At 36.4% G+C, this 21,507-nt stretch overlaps 1 protein-coding gene across 2 annotated transcripts in view; it reads right to left on the reverse strand.

Moving 5' to 3' along the window:
- CHRDL1 (chordin like 1) overlaps positions 1-21,507 on the reverse strand; it is a gene marked incomplete at its 3' end in the record, with an annotated part of 106,019 nt that overhangs the window by 73,954 nt on the left and 10,558 nt on the right. For both annotated transcript variants that reach the window (XM_080909615.1, XM_080909614.1), the window contains exons 3-4: positions 6,607-6,719; positions 4,180-4,273 (exon numbers count right to left, since the gene is read on the reverse strand). In XM_080909615.1, coding sequence (XP_080765741.1) covers positions 4,180-4,273; positions 6,607-6,719 — 207 coding nt within the window. The remainder of the gene's footprint in view (positions 1-4,179; positions 4,274-6,606; positions 6,720-21,507) is intronic.

The raw sequence follows: 21,507 nt of genomic DNA on the forward strand, positions 1-21,507 counted from the left end.
TAACTTTCTGAGTCTGGGTTACTTCATTCAGTATAGTATCTTGTAGTTCCATTGAGTGTCCTGTGTACTCTATAATTTTGTTTTCCTTTATGGGTAAATAAAATCCCATTATACATATGTACCACTTTTCCATTATCCTTTTACCTGAAGATGAATGTGCAGGTTGATTCTATTTCCTAGATATTGTGAATAGAGCAACAGGGATGATATAGCTGGGTTATATAGTAATTTTAGTTGTAGTGCCTTTTGTTTGACCAAGCATTTCTGTGGCCCTGAAGGCACTAGTTTCTTCATGCCTAATAATCACTGGAGTAGAAATAATATAGAGGTGTCATCAAATTTACTGTCCTGTCTCCTAGGAGGACTATATGACACTTCATCTTTGATATTTATTTCTAGAAATATTCAATCAAGAGACTAAAATGTTCATATAGTAGAACTGAGATCAACAACTAAATAGCAAAATGCTTTCTTTTTATCAAACCAACTCTTTTCCATTATAGTTTAAATCGTTTGCTTTTGTTTTATTTAATAGAAAAATTGACTGCTTGCACTGTGGCTCAATATGGCAAAGGAGAGCCCATGAAAAATCCTTCGGTTCTTTTACAAATGAAGAACAAGGATGATGTGAAGCTAAACAAGATAAAGTGAAATAAGAATTTAAATGTAAGAGAAACCCCATAGGAATAAGGTAAAATCGTTTGTGGAATCAGATGCCGAAGAGTACAGTAATGATTGAGTGCCAAATCAAATGGTCAGCTGGAAACTAGAACAATATACTGATAGATGACGCTAACAAGCTAAGGTGGAATTACATTCCGGAAGTGGCTTCTGTGTGAAGCTGGTATTAGGGTTTGGTATCCCTGAAGGGATGTCAAGATAAGCAAATATGTTGCACTATTAAGATGGAGCAGAACCTTTAGAACAAGGGGTATTTCCTTAAAGAAAATACTGAGACTGTGATATCTCTTTGTCTCTGTGTTTCTGTGTCTGTCTCTGTGTCTGTCTCTGTCTCTGTATCTCTCTTTCTCTCTTTCCCTCCCTCTCCCAGGGCATGACTGCCTGCCTTATTGCACAAGCAATTTCTTTCACTAAATCCTTCCCAACATTCTGGACTTCAAATGACCAAAAGCAACATAGCCAAATGAAACCACAGAAAAGGTGAGCCAAAATAAATCTGTCTCTTTTTTTCCATTTTAGTTAATTTGGGTTTTCTCACATTTATTGTCAGAACAACAGAAACATGACTAACATGCCTGAGGACCAAGGTCACATTTTTCAAATCTTAAAAGGCCCTAACATAATTCTACCCACACTGTGTTGTTCTCCCAAAATATACTGATTACCCAAGGATGGCAGTTGTAGTTGAGGTCCTATTTCAAAAACATTCTGAAAGAATAGTACTCTACATTAAAACAAAAGTTTTCATCAAGGCAGGAGGTACCTAGTCTGAGATAACCAAAATCCTAGGTTAGAGTTAAATGTGCAAAAAGGACTAAAATAACCATTCATGAAGGAATAAAGGGCTCATTCAAGATAAAATCTCATGAAGAATAGCTTTTAAGTACTATCTAGAAAAACAAGAAAAATTCATAACTAAGAAATAAAGCTATCAATATTAACTGCAGAAAGGCCAGAATTTACCTCTGAAAAAAACCCCACAAATATTTCCACCTAGGATGTAGTATAAGAAAATTTCAAATACTTAAAAGAACAAAACAAAAAGAGAATCAACTCCAAGAAATTATAACAATTTTAAAACAACATGTCAATATTTTAGAAATATAACTTGAAAACTTGGAAGAAATATACTTATTGGAGATAAGATAAATAAACAAAACCTAACAGATTATCCAAATATGTCTGAAAGGAATTTATAAACTAGAGAATAGAATTGATGAAGTATCATTGTGGGAAATATGTGAGATGAAAAAAAAAGTAAAGGAGACATTAAGAGTCACAGAGGACAGATTAAATGAGGTGCAAAAATTTACATCAAAGATAGTTTTATAGCACCAGGATGGCTGAGGCAGAAGAACTAGGAGTTTAAGGCCAGTGTGGGATACATGAGACTTGATCTCAAAAAAATAAATGGAGGGGGCGGAGGGAAAGAGAGAGATGTTTTCAGTAGTGAGAAGCAAGATATAGGGATGATTATTTTTATAAAAATGATAGCTGACAAACTTATTTCTCAGTTCTTAGGTTGAAAAACAATCTGAAAAACAATCATACTGCTGGACACAGTGGCACACATCTTTAATCCCAGTACTTAACAGGCAGAGGCAGGCAGATCTCTGTGAGTTTGAGGCCAGCCTAGTCTGCGTAGTGATTTGCAGGATAGCCAGGGTTATTTAGAAATATCTTGTTACAAACAACAACTATTACTACTACTATTACTATTACAACAACAAGAACAGCAACTACTACTATTACTACTACTACAAAAGAATCATACCAAGAAGGCTAAGGAAACATAAATTATACATAAACACATCTCAATTTATTCATCAAATAGAAAATCTTTCAAGAAGAAGGAAATAAAGGGACCTACAACAGAACTATACTCAAATAGTTCAATTTTTATCCATGAGCAGAAGTCACGAAGCCATTTAGAAATAACCTCAAAAGTGCTGAGGGAAAATGAGCATCCTAAACTTTTATACCTAGCCAAATTATCGTTCAAGGATGAAAACCAGCTCATAAATTTTGCATATAGGGATTAGAGAATTTAGGCACAGCTACTCACAGAAAGACTTTTAATATTGAAGAAGAAATATTAACTGTCTTAGATCTAAACTGCAAGAGCAAGGAAAGTAAAATCAATTTCTATATACTGTAAAAGTAACTTTTAAAGTCATTATTTCACTTTTTTTCTGCTCTCAGATTCATGAACTCAATTCTCTTAATACTTTTCTTTTCTGTTAGATAAGTTACTATTACATTAGGTCACTTTGTGAAATGCCTTGGAGATATTTTAGTGATTTTAATAGGCTATCTGGCATACCAAAGAAAGAATCTCTAGAGTAGCCATTTAATCAGAAATACTGTTCCACTCCTCTCTCTCTCATTTACCAAAGCCTGTTTTGAACCAATTAAAGCAGAAGCAAATGAACAAATTTAGTATCCACTTGCTCATGTAGGAATTTACCCTGAAAAGTAACTTTCAGATTGGTTAATTCCTCATGTCTTGATGCATATACTATCATAATCAACATTCAAAAAAGATAGATCTGCATGTGACATTTTGTCCCTTAGGAAAATGGATGCCTTTGATTATTGGAATGTATGTGCTAGGTCATGAAAGCGTACATTATAGAGGAATATCAGTAAAGCAATGGGTTATTTATAAAGACATTTACTTCTGTACAGAGTAAATCTAAAACCTGCATTTAATTTTGAAGAGTTCTCTGACTCCCTAAAGTATACTCAGGAACCTTCATTTATTAACATAACCTCAACAATTATCTTCTACAGCATAATGAATAGACCTATAGGGTGACTGATAGCTTTCCCTTGGAATGTTATTGGGTTGCCAGGCCATCTCTGAATCTCTCCAAGGTTCTAAGAGTCTGGAGCAGAAATGAGGCCTAGTCATATCAAAGTGTAATTGAGGGACCTCTACTTCAGGAAAATGCCCTAACCATAAACTGTGAAAGCAGGTGTCCCAACAACTTTCTGAAAACATTTCTGGATGGTTCTCCCCATATTTGCTCTTAACATTGTATACCTAATAACAACTGTGCAGTGTGGAGGAGGCGACTGTTCGGCAGGCAGGTAGCTTTATACTGTCATAAACCTCACTGGTTCAGTTCCTTTGATTTATAAACTGCTCTTCATCATATTGAAGCTATGCTTGGACACAATTCCAGCACTAATTGTATAGGACATGTGCCACAATCATACGACTCCCCTGTTACCTACTGTCTATGGCAGGAAGAGGCTGTTTATAGCTATAATTCTTCTCTCCCCCTTCATTTCCTTTCAAATGATTAAAAAGCCCAATGAAACCTGTTACTGGGTACCCAATAACATATTAGAACCTAAAACACATTCTATTTTGGGCTATAAAGTGTATTTATGGGGCCAGTTTATGTTAGGGGAGTTCAGGTAGATTAGTTAGATCAGTCAAAGAGGGAAAACAGAGTCAGAGATTGGAGAAACATAGGCAAACTGGATTACCTGGGCAACGGGGGCAACACAGATGAGGAATATGCACGGGTGAAAGGCAATGAAGAGTTGGACATCTGACTCGGCTGCAAAGCACATTCCCATTCTGAAAAAGAGAAGGCAAAGAGAAAGAAAATATGTCTTTCAAAGGTCACTGGGATTATGCCAGTTTGCGAAACAGTCATGCAGGGACTCACCCAGACAGTGAATAATGCATTCCCAAAAATCTAAATGCAATCAGCTTTCTTAAAAAAAATCCTTTACCCACTCCTAGCACCTCTGCTGGCTTAATAGGAAGCATATCAGGATACCTTTTATGAGGCTGGGTTCAACATAGGCCCAGTTTTCAAGCCTTCTATATTTAAGGCCATATTCATGGGAGGCCTCTTCTGGCCTGGCTCTGTGATAGTTCTACCCTTCCCAGTTCTAGCTACATGGCTTTTCCAAGAGCCTATTCTGATTTCATAACCACCTGCCTGATGCCATAGAAGAGAAAGGGTGGTGAGTAATAGGTCCCTTGAGAGCTGCTTCCCAGAGACATCCCTGGCATGTGAGTCCTTGCATTCTGCTCTGCCTTGATTCATTAGGTTGCGTGACTCCTCTCCTCATTTCCCTTTTCAGTCACCATTGGTTTCCGAGAACAAGCTAGAACTGGAAATTGAGCTGATCAGCTAGTATGTCTGGATTAGCAACTTGGTCCTTGTATGACTTAGCAATACATGATCCCCAATGCTGACAGCTCTCAGTCATTGCTAGAACAAAGAAAGCATTGGAAATGCATTTTACATTTACATATGCCATCCATAATTCATATGAAGGAAGGGTGACTTGCATCTGTCAGGCTGTTACAGAGTGAAGGGTAGTGAAGTGCACAAAGAAAGAATATGCCTAGTGTGTGAGCTGTTGGCACCGGGATCATGTTAACATTTTCGCTGCCTTGTGGACTTCAAAGCTTTGGCCCCCAAGGGCTAGCTGTCCATCTCCAATGTACTGAGTCAAGAATCTGACAAAATAATGCCATACCAGGCATTTAATCAGCCCCCAGATTCTCTATTTAATACAAGCTCTAGCCATTTAAAGAGGCAGTTTTTTTTTTTTTTTTTTTATCCAGACTGGAGTCACCTGACTATAATTCTTCTTTGTTCTCATGTGCATTTTAGAATAAAGTTCTATAATACTGCATTTGGAAGTAGTAGTAGAGAGGTTCTTAATGCACCATACTCCTTAGGGACAGGTAGTTAGTAGCATCTGAAGATGAGCTCTCAGAAGAACATCAGAAAGCACAGTTCCTAGTTAAGAAGAAAATTCAATCTTTAATGCTGCATACTGAATTTGCTTCTACGCTCTGGAGATTAATAAGTGCACTAATAACTGTAATGATAATGGTGGTAGTACCCATTAATATCGATTACTCATACAAGGTTTTAGATGAATTAGTCAGTTTAATCCTAGTACAACATATGGAATATGTAATATCATTATGTCTTGTTATAAAGCAGGTGGACTCAAACTCATAATCCTTCTGACTCAGACTTCTGAGTGCTGGGATTCACAGGCATGCTGCCCCATACCAGGATATCCTGTTTGAAAGAAGAAACTGAAGGGAGCTCAGAGAGGTTATAGGTAAATTAATCAACATACCATGTACCATAGGTGCCCTGCTTTAGAGTCTGAGAATTCGTCCACTGCAAAGCTAAAACTCCACAAACCCTGAATACCTCCTGCTATTATAATAGCTGAAGGCTGTTTATACAAGGTGAAAATTTGGAAAGCCCAAAGATCTTTTCAAATGGCAAAAAGATCAAGCTTCAGTGACTGTGTCTGCTCTAGGTAGGCACGGGAAAGGAGTTACACGCAGCCTTTATCCTGGATCTTAATAACTGGTTCATTCTATGCATTCAGAATTCTTGGTTCTTAGAGATTATGATGAGGCTTTCCTTCACAAATATCCTAATGCTGTGGTTTTCGTTAAGGGGGCTTAACATGTTTGGAGACATTATTTGTTGCCATAACTGGGGTTGCTTCTACTACCATCTAGAAGGCAAATCCATTTTCCTACTATCTGGTTCTTCTACTTTCTCCCATTATGCCTATATAATTAGTTTAAAAGCCCACAGAAATGTATTTATAGTAAATGTTTACAGATTTAAAAAAATACAAACAAAACTTTAACAGAAAATAAATTAGGAGAGACACTCTTAGCAATCTGGCCTCCATCATGTGTCCCCTTCTTTAATGTGGACCTTTAATTTGCTATCACGCCAAGAATTTTTATCAAATACTACTGCTTCTCCTACCTGTACCTCACAACATGACTTCTCGGTGCTTACCAATATATTCCTTACAATTGTAATCACATGGACCCTCTGGGCACTTGAGCATTGATAAGTTCCCCGTGTGCTAAGGAATGAAGAAAGAAATCTCTATAAAGCATTGTACCTCTGAGCAGATGCAGTTCACACAGTAAACCAGTCCATATGGTTCCAGGTATGGATGCCATTTCTCACCCACTCTATACTTCTTGTCTTGAAACACACAGTGTGTCTCCGAGTCTGTTACGGGAAAAGGAGAACACAGTGTTAGACAATATAGACCAAGTAACAAAATTCAAAGACAATCATAGATTCTATCCATTGTCCTTTGTACATCAAGGGAAGAGTCATTGCATTTGTAGAGCACCTACTGCTGGCTCAATGTTTTATGCATTTCGCTTGCTGCATCGTTACAATAACTCATAAAGGAAATATGACTATCAATCTTATTTTATGAATAAAAGAAGCCAAGAGCATAGCTCTAGCAAGCAGCTGAGATGATAGTCAAACCCAGGTTGATCTGACAGTGCAATTCTAAATCTAAAGCTCTGTTGTAATAGCAATACAAGGAAACCTATCACCGGCCTTTTGGTTTCTGAAAAGGACATGCTTCCTTTCCAAAGGTAAAATAGAGAGCACTTTGTTTCCATTTAACATACTTATTCTCTTGAGCATAAACAGTCTTTAGTGAGCTCAAATCATACACTTCCTTTTGTTGGAATATTTTTTACAGGGCTGGAGATAATGCCTTAAAAGTTAAGATTGATTTCTATTCTTCCAGAGAACCAGATTTAATCCACAGCATCAATGTGATAGCTCGAAAACATCCATAATGCCAGTTCTAGGCAACCTGCTGTCCTTTTCTGGCCTCTGTAGACAACAGGCACAGATGTGGTGCACAGGCATATATGCAGGCAAGATATCCATACATATACAATAAATAGATTTAATTTTTAAGTAAATGTTAAAGTATAAACATATTTGGCTTTATTTGATGTGTATGAGTGCTTTGTCTATATGCATGTCTGTTTATTGCATGCATGTCAGTATCCATAGAAGCCAGAAGAGGACATTGAATCTCCTGGAACTGGAGGTATAGATGTTTGTGTTCAGCTATATTGGGGTTCTGAACCGAGTCTGGGTCTTTTTCGAGAGCAACAAGTGTCCTCTTAACCACCTGCAAGTTATACTGGTATAAATTAAACCTAATACAATGTTAAAGGATCATAATTTGTGAGCAAGTGCGGTTTTTGTGAAAGTTGAAAGCTAGTTCCTCATTCATAGTTCAATCAATGTAATTCACTATGCTTAATGGCAGAGGGGATTCACATATCATTCTTTCAATAGATGTAAAACCAGAATCTGACAACATGCTACATTCAGCCATGGCTGAAACTCTTAGCAAACTGTCAAGAACACTTCTTCAACTTCACACATGGCACCTAAGAACAAAAACAACAACAACAAAAAATTGATGCTGACATTACACTCCCTTCATGGCAAAGGACTGAATAATTTTCCCCATTACTTAGAATTATTTGATGATGTCTGTTTTTTCAATGGAAAAGCAGGCCCAAAATGTTTTATATGTCACAAAGCAAAAACTAAAGTATTTTCAAAGAGTCACTGTTTTCTAAAAAGAAAACTCACCAATCTATTCAAATGTTATTAGGAATAGTAAAAGAATCTAGCAAGACTGTAGGATTCAAGACCAACCATGTTTACATATTCTAAAATAAACAAGGAGAAACTGAAGTATGACTGGTTATGGCAGATCATTTGTTACACATGGGGAACAAAGGTAGGAGGACTAAAGAGATTTCACTTCCAGCCCATACTACAAAGTGACACTTGGTCTCTAAATGATACAAAAGCAAATGATCTCCAATTAGTACATATACTATTTACTACTAGTACACGTCTAGCAAAACATTTGCAAGGTTTGTACTAAGAAAACTATAATGCATTGTTGGAAGGGAGTAATGAAGGCCTATAAGTTGCATACAGTTATAATATTTGTAAGGTGGAAGATAAAGAATTCTTAAGATGTCAGTTCTTTCCAGAGTGGATAATAGATTCCATGCAGATGTATGTGGATCCCTAGCAGTTCAAGGCCAATATGGTCTACATAGTACATTGTAGTTTAGTCTAGGCTAAATAGTAAAACCTTGTCTCAAAGAAAAAGACACGAGTATTAGCAGGATATTTTCTTTTAAAAAGATGGGAGTATAAGAATATTTTTTATTTATCAAAAATAAAAGAAAGTAGAAGCAAAATAGTTTGAAAAGCAAAGATGTTATAGTTTTCAGTACATATAGTATCAGCTAAAGGTTAGATAAACAAACTAACAGAATACCTAAATTGATTAAACAAAGATGCAGAGTCAATTCAACGAAGAAACAATAGTGTCTTAAACAAATTCAGCAAATACTATGAAGCCATTTAAGTACTCATGTGCAATATTTAAAGTTAACTTTTCTCATTTCTAATAACACATACAAAAATGAAGCAAAAAAGCAGGCATGGTGGATCATGCCTAGAATCCCATTAACTTGAGGGCTAAGGAAGTGGGGGTGTGGGTGGGGATATGCTTTGACTTTAAGGCCAGTATAGGCAACATAGCAAGAACCTGTCTTGAGATGGGTAGGTTCAAATGAGAAGATATGATCTCAGGATAGGCTATAGCAAAGATGTCCAAAACGCCCTGGAGAAAAGATAATGTCTTCAGCACATCGGGCTAGGAAATCTGGCAGTCCACATTCAGAAGAATAAAATTAGACCCACATCTATCAACCTACACAAAAATGAATGACTAATGAATCAAAGACCTTAATGTGAAACCTAAAGTGATGGACCTGATTAGCAGGCACAGGCAGTTCCCTACATAGTATAGGTGTAGGAAAGACAGAAAGCGTGTGGACTAAGTAGGAGAGGAGATGAGCAACTATGGGGAGGAGGACAGGGAGAGGGAACTGTAATCTAGATGCTGATAAAAGAATCAGTTTTCAGGGACTGGAGAGATGGCTCAGCAGTTAAGAGCACTGGCTGCTATTCCAGATGTCCTGAGTTCAATTCCTAGCATGGTGGCTCACAACCATCTGTAATGGGATCCAATGCCCTCTTCTGATAGGCAGGTATACATGCAGACAGAGCATTCATAGAAAATAAATAAATAAAAATAGTTTTAAGAATCTTTTTTCAATAAAAGGGGAAAAGAAGAAATTGTACTAAATAACAGTAAAAAGGCAAACATGAAGTGTTTGGAGGGATGGAGTCAGTTTATAACTTGATTACAATGTTTTCTATGGGACAAAATGCATTTATAAAAATTGTTCTAAAAGGGGCTATTTCACCATATAAAAATCGCATATTAATAAAAAATAAAATAAAAGTAACAGAAAGGAAAAAAATCACATGAAACCTTTCAACCAGAAATTAAACACTTTCCACATTCTCATAACATCCCTCCATTTTTTTTTCTTTTTAAAATGTGTTTTCATCTGTTAGAGCAGTTTTAGGTTTTAAAACAGTTTACAGAATGTACAAATCCTCTCCACCTACATTTCACTTGCACATATTATTAATGCCTTGTACCAATGTGGTTCATTGTCTCTGATAAACCAATGTTGAGTTGCTAATAATAGCAAAGTATATGTACATGATCTGCATTAGGGTCCATTCTTTGTAACCCCCAGTTCCATGTGATTTTACAACTAGATGTTATACATACACTATTGCAATAACAAATAGATATGCTTTGCTGCCCAGAAAGTCTCCTCTACTCTGATTTTTTATCTTCCCATTGGACTTTTGCATTGCTCTATACTTTTATCTTTTCTAGAATGCCAGTGTTGATAGCATCAGATATATGACCTTTTAAAGTAAGCTTCATTCACTTGGCTATATGAATTTAAGGTTTCTGTGTGTCATGGTATTGTTAATTGTTCACTTATTTTTATTATCATTTATCTCAAACATCAAAAATACATTATGTAGCTACATTTAAACTTGTTAAACTACTCCCTTGCTAAGGGAAAGCTTGGTTACTTCATTTTTTAGAACTTGTGAATAAAGATTTCATAGCACTTATAAACAGGAGTGGGCATAAGTTTCCACCTCATTTAAATATTAGGAACAAAACAGTTCCTGGTGAAGACGGCAAGGTTATGTTTAGCTCTGAAAGGAATTGGTAAAATTTTTTCTAAATTTCCTTTACCATTTTTGCATGCCCACAGTGTGGTGGTTAGGATTTCTATCAACCTGATATAAGCCCATCAACTGAGAAGAGGAAAAAAAAAAAATCTCCCCATCAGATTGTCCTATGGTCAAAGCTGTGTGGCATTTTCTTGATTGGTGATTGATGGAAAAGTGCTCAGCACACTCTGGGCAGTGATACTCCAGGGTAGGTGGTCCTCGAGGGATAAGGCAGTGAACAGAACAAGTTGGGGGAAGCAAGCCAGCAAGCGGCATTCCTTTGAGGCCTCCACATGAGTTCCTGCCTCCAGGTCTTTGCCCTGGTTGAACTCATGTTTGCTCAATAAGGACTTGTTGCCTGGAAGCACAATTTGAAATAAACCCTTTCTTCCCCAGGTTGCATTTGACCATGATCTTAATCACCACAACAGAAATATAACTATGACAGAATTGGTATCCAGACTGTGAATTCTGTGAGGCACAGACAGTAGTAGATCTGGATAAGCAGAGCTTCTCAGGCCTTTGGAGCCCAAAGGATGGATAGTTAGTGGGACTTACAAATCAAGAAGTGAATTTTTCAGACGGTTGAAGTTTGAAGTTTGGCTTTTCTTTGATTTGATTGTGACTGTGCCCTATTACTCTTCCTTCTTGGAAAAAAAGGATGTAACTGTCTGTGATTTTAGAAGATTGCTGCCCTGTTTTTTTTCTTTCTTTCTTTCTTTTTTTTTTCTGACTTCCCTTCCTGAAGGACAATAAGCTGTAAACTCTGCTCCAAGTTGCTTTTGGTCTTGGTGTCTTATCACAGCAAGCAAAACAAAGCTAGTATGCCCCACCCAGCAATGAAAAAGTTTCTGTTGTTCCATATCCGAAAAAGCACTTACTATTCTCATTGTTTGGCGATTTTAATAAGTGCAAAGCAGCATCTTTTAAAAAATCAACACAACATATTACATCACAGAGGCTCTAAATGCATATCCCTGTATAGCTTATAATTCTATGCAGACCATGTTAGCCTTGAACTCGAACAGATCTGCCTGCCTCTGCCTCCTAAGTGCTTGTATTGAGGGCATGAGACACTGTTCTCACATATGGTCATTTATTTTGTGGGTTTTCCTTTTAATTTAAGATTAATTTATTTGATGAAGGTGAGTACACTGCCACTCTCTTCAGACACACCAGAAGAGGGCATCAGATCCCATTACAGACTGGGTGAGCCATCATGTGGTTGCTGGGATTTGAACTCAGGACTTCTAGGAAAAGCAGCCAGTGCTCTTAACCACTGAGCCATCTCCCCAGCATCTATATTGTTGTTTCTTTCTGGCATGTAATTTAAATTTTTCTTCATCTGCCACCAGCATATCTTTCTTAGTGAACTGTCTTTTGGGTATTTTGCCCACGTATTAATTAGATTGTTCCCATTCTTCTTGTCAACTTTTAGAATTTGCTGCATATTGTGACTAGAAATGCACTGTAAAGACAAAGATATTGAGCCGTCATTCTTTTCTCTTACAATCTCTTCATAACAGCAGAATATTTTACCTTAAAAGCAGTCCAACTTATCAATGTCTTCTTTCATAACATGCTTTAGGAGCAGTGACAAAAGAACCATTACCAAATAGAATTTCTCCCAGATTTTCTGCTATGTTACCTTCTAGAAGTTTTGTGAGGGTTGCATTTCATTGTGTGAAAAGATAGCAGCACTTCTGATGAATTGTCTCTGTTTAGTGAAAGATCAGTCAGCTATATATGTATTAGTTTAGTTATTGGCTCTGTATTCTGTTATATTCTATTCTGTCGCCAAGCCACACAGTGTCCTTTACATGAGCCCTGGAACTATGTAGGGTCAGAATGATGCTACTACTGTCTTCTCCTCCTTCAGTACTGTAAGTTATTCAGGGTATTTTTCCCTTTCTAGTAAATTTTCAAATGAGGCTAGAACTGATATCTGTCAACTACGTGTTTTTCTACCCATAAACACAAGTATATTTCTGTTTAGCTCACTCTATTTCATTAGTGTTCTTAGTTTTCCTAATAAAGATCCTGCACACAATTTATTATATATATATATATATATATATATATATATATATATATATATATATGCATTTCCTTCATTTGGTAGTAATATAAATAAATGGCACTGAGGTTTTCAAAATTTAATTGTATATGTTCACTGACGTTGGGATTTAGAAAGGAAACGGAATTTTGTATATTAAATTTATATCTTTCATCTTTGTTAATTGTTAATTTCAGAATTAACTTGTTAATTACAGAAGCCTACTCCATTGTTGCTATTTATTTTATTTTATTTTTACACGTGTGTGCGTGCATGCAAACACCTGCTGAGGCCAGAAAAGGGCATTGACTCTCTCCAAGTCACAGATAATAGGCAGTTGTAAGCCACCTGATGTGAGTGCTGTGAACAAAGTTGAGGTCTACTGCAGGAGCAATACCTTCTCTTAATCACTGCATCGTTTCTCCAGCCCTTTGAGGGAATTTTATATGAATAACTATGTCATCTGTGGACAAAGGTTTTATTTCTTTCATGATGCGTACATTATTTATCCATTATCTAAGACTTCTAGTCAAAGGTCAATTTTAAAAGTGAGAGTGGATACTATTTTCTTATTCTGGACCTAAACAAAAAAGCATCTGGTGTCTTGCCTTCATGATACTGCTGTCCTCTGTCAAGATGAACACATTCTCCTCGACCTCTAGTTTGCTAAATATTATTAGATTCTATAAAATGCTTTTTGGGCTTCTTTTGATGATATCATGCGTTCATTTTCTTCAGCTTGTTGATATAATAGACTACCTTAATGGACTTTTTAAAATGTTGAAACACATTTACAAACCTGCAATAAATCCCACCTGACTGTGGTAAATCATCCTTTTCATACATCATTAATCTCAATTTATTACTTAAATATCATTTTTATTTAAGTGTGTGTGCACTTGTGTATATGCAAGTGCCCGCAACACTCAAGTGTGTGAGCGCACTCGAGTACACGTGCGCGCGCGCGTGCACACACACACACACACACACACACACACACACACACACATGTGGGTACCCACAGAGGCCAAAAGAAGATTGCCAAGTCTCGTGGACCTGGAATTTGCAGATACTTCTATGGCATACCATGGATGTGCTGGGAACCAAACTCCAGTATGCTACAAAAGCAACAAAAGGTTTTTTTTCAATGTTATTGGATATTCTCTGTATTTACATTTCAAATGTTATGCCCTCCCCCCCCAACTCCCTTCCCTTCTCCTCCTCAACTTGCTTCCATGAATGTGCTCCCTCTCTCATCACCCTCCCCACTTCAGTGCCTTGGCTGTTGATGACGTTGTTCTTCCCATGAGGTTGCAAACAAAAGTTTTAAACCACAGTTTCATTACTCCAGTTCCTTAATAAACCAAAAATTTTAAGAATTCCAGCAACTATATTCATGAGAGGTACCAGTCTACCAGTTTCTATTTGCAATGTCTTTGTCTAGTGTGGGTGTGATGTACATAGAATAATCAAGGAGTGAGTTAGGCAGTACTCCCATGTTTTGTTCAGGAACATACCATAGAGACATCATGTAATGCCAAACTTAAGTGTTTGGTACAGTTAGCCATTGTGTTCTCCTAAAACTGGTGGTTTCAATTTTTGAGTATAGTATTTGTTGGTAGTATTTTTTAATATTAACAGTCTAGTTTATTAGTTATTTCACCAATTGTGCCTTTGATGTTTTATTCAAAACACCATTGCTAAAGCCACACTGCTGCCTAAACTTTGGTCAGTAATATACTCCAAGGCTACTGTGAAGTATGTAAGATCCATGGCTCAATTAATTAACTTATTTACTGAGATATATGAGGTCAGTTGTTCAAGCACTATCTATTGAAAAGACTATTCCCATTTCATTTACAACTTTCCTTCTTTGTTGAAAGTTTCCTGACAATGTTTGCACATATCTATTTCTGGGCTTCCTGTTGTGTTCTATTGATCTTTTATTTTTCCTTTGACCAGCGTCACAGTCTTCATTGTGCCAGCTTATACAATAGGTCTTAAATCACGTAATATCCGTTCCATGACATCATTACTTCTCAGTATTTATTTTAGCTGTTTTATATATTTTACCTTTTCATATAAACTTGACTCACAAAATGATTTGTTTTGATTTTGAATGCTATATCTATATCGAGATATAGTTCAACTTTAACATTAACCAATTCCCAATTTTCCCAATTACACAGCTGCTATCTCCATTTTTAGAAGTTTCACGGCAAACCTTCCTACACTGGTTGTTTCCTTAATATAACTTCTAAGAAGTAAAGTTCTTGGGTCAAAATTTTTACATATTTTTAAATTCTTGACCTATATTGTCAAACTTTCTCCCACAAAAGCTATACTAACCTTTGTTTTTAGTATCAGTTGATAAAGATGACCAGCAATGGATAGCCTAACAGCTTCAAATATTGGCAATTCTATAGGGAATAATTAAACCAGTATTTTGTTTGAATCATCAATAAGGTTTAGTATATACTAATTTTAAGTAATCATATTTTTGTTTTCAATTATATGGTAGTGCCATTTTCCCCTAACAATTTGCATTAAAGTATATTTTATGAGTAAGAATGTGCATTCAAGACCATGCTTTCACTGAAAGGACACTGAAAACCAAAAAAAAAAAAAAAATGTTTTTAGGCATAATATGTGTGGTTTTTAGGTGAGTCTAGAAATACAACTTCTTTATCCACACACAACTTAGAAATATTTCAGGAATTTCATACTCTTTAACTATTGAGGAATGATCATGAATTCTACAATCCCTATATCCAAATGAGGCATCTTTCCCTACCATCTTGCTAATGACAAGAAAATAACTCTTTTTTTAATAAGTGCATAGTTACACTGACAATCAGGTTATTTGCATTCTACTTAAAAGACTTCAATGTTTCAGAAGTAAATGACATAATTGAAAACAAACTCATGAACATGACACCTTCGAGTAGCATTAATAGTTTTGCATAGTAATATGTATCTACAGTACTTGAATTGAAAGCACTTAGAAGCTATTTTTATGTGTTTATAAAAAGATAAAGAAAAATTTGTCCCAGGATTCAGCACCAGTGTTAGGAAAGAGATAAGGAGAGTGGAGAGGATATGTTCTAGGGAGTTGTGATGAGGTGTGCGGGGAAAGGCATACCTCTGGTGGGTCCATGTTGGTCATTCCTTCCACCTGAGGGACCAGTCACACGATGGTATAGTATAGAATAGAGTTTATTCACGTCATGGAGAGGGGAGTTAAGAGGGTAGTAAGGACAGGGAGAGAGAGAGAGGAATAGAGGAAAGAAGAGAAGAAGAGGACAGCCATGAGCACATGGAGAGAGGTGGGAAGGGAATGGGGAGAGAGGGACAAAGGAGTAAGCACAAGAGCAAGAGGACAAAAGCAAAAGAGGCAAGACAGTGGGGAGGGGGGAAGCAGCCTCTTTTATAGTGGCAGGTAACTGTGGGATACAGCATACATGGCTATTGTCAGGTAACTGTGGGGTGCAGTTTGAAAGAATCCTAACTATTTTTAAGTGTAAATCCATGGTTTACATATGAATAGACCCTGCATATCATGCAAATTAAGCTTCTCTCTGGTGGGTTAATGAAATGTATGGTTGATATCGGATCTACCTATTTAAAATATCAAGTTAGATGAATTTTTGCTACAAGTTGTGATCTGTATGTTTGGATGATGTATTTCTGTCTTGCTTGATAAACAAAAGGGATAATGGAAAATTAAGACCTTTGAAAGATTAAACATGAAAGTTCCAGAACAAAAGGAAAAAGAAACACCCAAGAGGAATAGACAGCAAGAAATAATCAAACTCAGAGCAAAAATCTACCAAATAGAAACAAAAAGAACCATTCAAAGAATCAACAAAACGAAGAGGTGGTTCTTTGAGAAAATTAACAAGATTGATAAACCCTTAGCCAGACTAACTAGAGGGTAAAGAGAGAGTATCCAAATTAACAAAATCAGAAAGGAAACTGGAGACATAACAACTGAAACTGAGGAAATTCAAGAAATCATCAGATCCTTCTACAAAACCCAATACTCAACAAAGCTGGAAAATCTGGAGGAAATGGATGAATTCCTAGAGAGATGCCAGACACTAAAGCTAAACCAGGACCAGGTAAACCATCTAAATAATCCCATAACACCTAAAGAAATAGAAGCAGTCATCAAAAGCCCCCCAATCAAAAAAAGCCCAGGTCCAGATGGGTTAAGTGCAGAATTCTATCAGATATTTATTGACAACTTAATACCAATACTCTCCAAACTATTCCACAAAATAGAGTCAGAGCTCAGAAAATAGAAAGATCTCCCATGCTCATGATTGGATGGATCAACATTTTAAAAATGGCCATCTTACCAAAAGCAATCTACAGATTAAATGCAATCCCTATCAAAATTCCAACCCAATTCTTCATAGAGTTGGAAAGAGAAATGTGGAATTTCATCTGGAATAACAAAAGACCTAGAAAAGAGAAATCCATCCTCAACAAGAAAACATCTGCGGGAATCACCATCCCTGACATCAAGCTATATTACAAGGCAATTGTGTTAAAAACTGCATGATACTGGTACAGAGATAGGAACGTGGATCAATGGAATAGAATAGAAGATCCAGAAATGAGTCCTCACATATACAGTCACTTGATTTTTGACAAAGGAGTGATAAACATTCAAGGGAAAAAGGACAGCCTATTCAACAAATGATGTTGGTCCAACTGGCACTCAGCATGCAGAAGAATGAAAATAGACCCTTTCTTATCTCCTTGTACAAAGCTCAAGGGCAAATGGATCAAAGATCTCCACATTAAACCAGGTGCACTGAAATGACTGGAAGAGAAAGTAGGAAAAACCTTAGAACACATAGGCACAGAAGAAAATTTCCTGTTCAGAACACCAGTGGCTCGTGCCCTAAAGTCAAAGATTGACAAACGAGACTTAATGAGATTAAAAAGTTTCTGTAAGGCTAAGGACACTGTCAAGAAAACAAAATGGCAGCCAACAGATTGGAAAAAAATCTTTACCAACCCCATATCAGATTGAGGCCTAATATCCAAGGTATACAAAGAACTCAGACACCAGAGAATCAAACAACCCTATTAAAAATGGGGTACTGAGCTAAACAAAAAGTTCTCAATTGAGGAATATCGAATGGCTGAGAAACATCTAAGGAGGTGCTCAACATCATTAGCCATCAGGGAAATGCAAATCAAAACAACCCTGAGATTCCACCTCACACCAGTCAGATTGGCCAAGATCCAAAACTCTGATGACAGCAGATGCTGGCGAGGTTGCAGAGAAAGAGGAACACTTCTCCACTATTGGTGGGGTTGTAAACTGGTACAACCACTCTAGAAATCAGCCTGGCAGTTCCTCAGAAAATTGGACATAGTACTACCTGAAGACCCAGCTATTCCACTTCTGGAAATATACCCCAGAGATGCTCCAACATATAACAAAGACACATGCACCACAATGTTCATAGCAGCTCTATTTATAATAGCCAGAAGCTGGAAAGAACCCAGATGTCCTTCAGTAGATGAATGGATACAAAAATTGTGGTATATTTACACAATGGAATACTACTCAGAAACAATGACTTTATGAAATTCTTAAGAAAAGGATGCATCTAGAGAATATCATCCTGATTGAGGTAATCCAGTCACAAAAGAACAGACATAATATGCAGTCACTGTTAATTGGATACTAAACCAAGCAAGCTCTGAACACTCCAGAAACAACTCACATACTATATGAAGTTCCAGAAAAACAAAGGCCAAAAAAAAAAAAAAAAAAGATGAAAAACCATTATGCTTAATCTTTACACAACAAAAAAACTTTGACTATTTCCAGGTTATATCTTGTTTTACATGTACTTTATGCTTATTGTAACTAGTAAGATTTTAATGCACACTATCAAAACCTTAAAAAAATCAAGTACTGCCAAAAATGTATTCATATACTTTTATGCAAAACTGCTTTTAAAATCTGTACATTTATCTTTGTTTTTAAAATAAAGTTGTTCAATTTAAAAAAGAAAGATTAAACAGTCACTACAATAAAGTAAACTACCCAAATACATTTACACGTTAAAAAGCCTTATACTCAAAAGGGCCAGTGAAAGGACTCAGTGGAGAAAGTTACCTGCTGCCAAGGTTGAGGACCAGACATCAATCCCATGACACACATGTTGGATGAACAGAACAGTTTCCTGTGAGTGCGACTCTGACTTCTGTTCATGCCAACCCACAACACAAATAAGTAACATTTAAAAACATATAGATGGCCAATGTTTTAATTTCAACTTTTGTGTCTGTATTGCCAACAAAACAAAATTTCCAACAGCTCTCTTGAGCTAAAGCAATCTTGGTTAGAAAACAAAATTTACCCAAAATTAATGTTCTGTTTCCTTTACTTAAACCTACAAATCATTACCTTATCTGCTCACATCTCACGGAAGCCACATTACTCACACACTGTCTTCTAAATTGCATTATTTAGGAACGCAAAAACCTAACTCAAAACACTATTGCTGATAAAAAAAACTAAGCCTAATGCAAATTGAGAGAGACCAGGGGCAGTCGAGGAACTAAACAACAACAAATATTGGTGCTTTTAAATAATATTCCAGCGTTCACTGGCATTGGTATTTTTCAAGCATGTAGTAAGATTAAATATAAGAGTCATTACTAAATATTTTAGCATCGCTCAAAATCTAGGGGTTTTCACAATTATAAGCATTTCATTATGTTCACATTGAACAGTTATCAATTTTCACAAATGAAGGTAAATTTAATCTCAGCATATGCTTGTAAGTTTGGACTTTAAAAAGGAAAGAACTTAATGAGCAGCAACATATAATCAACCAAACCTAAAATCCCTGTATATCTTCTTTGATATGAAGTATTAATGAGCTGATTTTGTTGAAATGGAGATGTTACACTAATCTCTAGGAGAGATGAAGAATTTAAGTACAGGAATCTAGTGGCAATATCTGAGAGACATCAGCTGGAGAACTTATTGCTAACTACTGGTATCTGAGAGTTCCAAAGCAATTCAACTAACATGTGAAACGGACCTTCAACCTGCATCATTATAGTTATTTTTTGAAGTATTTTTTATTGGATAGGTTATGTATTTACATTTCAAATGTTATCCTCTTTCTTGGTTTCCTCCTCTCCCATCCCCCTTCCTTAGCTTCTATGAGGATGCTCCCCCTCCCAGCTGGCTTTAATTAGAAGCAGAAATCCCTGCTACTTTAGTAACCCGTGTTAATAGGAATAAAACAGAATGTAAACAGCCACAGTGACATACCTCTTTGTCATCAATGCTCTGCACTTCTCCCAAGATTAGGTCAAAGGGTCAATAACTCTATCACTGGTCCAAAACCAAGAAGACATTCCCATGAACTGTTTTTGATAACAGCGCTTACTGTAGACACATCACTATGTCAGCATTACAATAATATTTATTTTACTATAACACATACGGTCAGTGAAAAGGGAAAAATGAATCTTTGCTCTGAGTTATGTGGAATGGACCTAGCAAGTAAATAAATTCCTCTTTAATTCTTAATTTCTTTCAAAAGCTTCTAGAATAGTGAGGAAGGAAAGTAAAGCACAAGTACTTTCCCTCTGCTCATTTATCAAAGTTGAAGCACAATATAGGAAGGGAAACAGTCAGTAGTTACATAACTCATGCCTTATTTCCTTGGAATAAGGTTTTAGAGTTGTAGTTTCTGTCCCATTCCCTCGGGGCTTGAAGACCTCATTTTCATTTGTGAAAAACAGTGAGAAAGGAAATCTAGGAAGAAGTCAAATTCCTCGTTCAACTGTTATGGCTTATTTCCTCATCCAGGAATTAAATAATTATCTCAGTCATGTTTGCTGGATCATTTGCCTCAAACTAATTCAACTACACACACACACACACACACACACACACACACACACACCACTATAACCATAAAACATAGTGTGCACATATTATTATCTTCTCTATTTGCTTTGTGGCTAATTTGGTTCTCTACTAGTAGGTACTCAAATGCACTAGGAAGGCAGGGGTAACAGTTGAAAGATGGCTGACACAGGAGGTTGACACTATTGGCTAAGATGAGAATAGGAGATATGCCATGAAATTTCAATTCATCATGTCTTTCTATCTTATTAGCATGGATAACTGAGAGCGGATGGTATTCTCATTAGTCTTTCTATGAGGCCATGGGGATATCCTTTTACAAAAAGGCTACTTGGCTGGTGAAACTTGACCTGAATTTTTTTCTGGCTAAAAATCTGTTCCATGTCATATGGCATAGGACTGTGGCCAAAAATCCAAGTTCTTATTTAAATAAAAAATCATTCCTATCAGCACCTCAACATCACAAGTTTTAGCTAAAGGAGACCTGTTTGAGTGGGGATGTTTCCTGTTTGATCAAGAGTTTAAGTTGGTCTCTTGAATGTTTCACAACAGAATCAAATTTATCTCTCATAAAAACATAGAGTCCCCGACTTTCACTTGGGACAGCATGAGAATGTATGTGCAGTATTGGTACATTTTAAACGTAACAACTTTGAATTGACATAGGAAGTACTAGTTCAAACTGGTCTCAAGACAGCGTTTCACTTAATATATATGTATGTATTGAAGAGCTTAGGAAAAAAGACTGTATGAGTAGCTGTAATAAGTACTTGCGATTATCCATAGATCTTAAGATTACTGTTGTTTTTCTTACGTGTTTATATATTTATTACATGTTTAGCAGTGAGAACCTATTTTTA

Source organism: Micromys minutus, assembly GCF_963924665.1.
Source record: "Micromys minutus genome assembly, chromosome: X".
In the NCBI taxonomy this organism is placed as follows: domain Eukaryota; kingdom Metazoa; phylum Chordata; class Mammalia; order Rodentia; family Muridae; genus Micromys; species Micromys minutus.